General features: G+C 40.8%; 1 protein-coding gene across 1 annotated transcript in view; it reads left to right on the top strand.

Annotated features, from left to right (window-relative positions):
* The window catches only part of LOC119587463 (microtubule-associated protein futsch-like), a 12,133-nt gene that overhangs the window by 4,738 nt on the left and 7,084 nt on the right, over positions 1 to 311 (top strand). The window contains exon 2 of the mRNA XM_037936189.1: positions 112 to 299. Within this exon, the coding sequence (XP_037792117.1) occupies positions 112 to 299 (188 nt within the window). The remainder of the gene's footprint in view (positions 1 to 111; positions 300 to 311) is intronic.

Genomic DNA, 311 nt, shown 5'->3' with positions numbered 1-311 from the left:
AATGTTAAAATGGGTGGGACGTTTGAACCGTCATAGAGCAAACATCTATCCCGGTAACTGTGAACTGAAGTGAAGTGTAAAGTAAACACATGGACGATAATCTCATTCCAGAACCAGGAGAGAGTCCTGGTACATATAAACAAATGGACTATGAAACTCTAAATAACAGAAGACGTAAAAACAGTGAAAGCGACAGCGAAACAAACCCACCCTACAAGCAACACCGAAACGAAGAAGCCGGCAGGAACTTCACACAATTCCAAATAGAAATGAATAACAACACTGAACCCAACAACCAAGTAAGAACGAAC

This window comes from Penaeus monodon, chromosome 22 (assembly GCF_015228065.2).
Source record: "Penaeus monodon isolate SGIC_2016 chromosome 22, NSTDA_Pmon_1, whole genome shotgun sequence".
Lineage (NCBI taxonomy): Eukaryota > Metazoa > Arthropoda > Malacostraca > Decapoda > Penaeidae > Penaeus > Penaeus monodon.
This window is presented reverse-complemented; position numbering and strand designations above follow the sequence as displayed.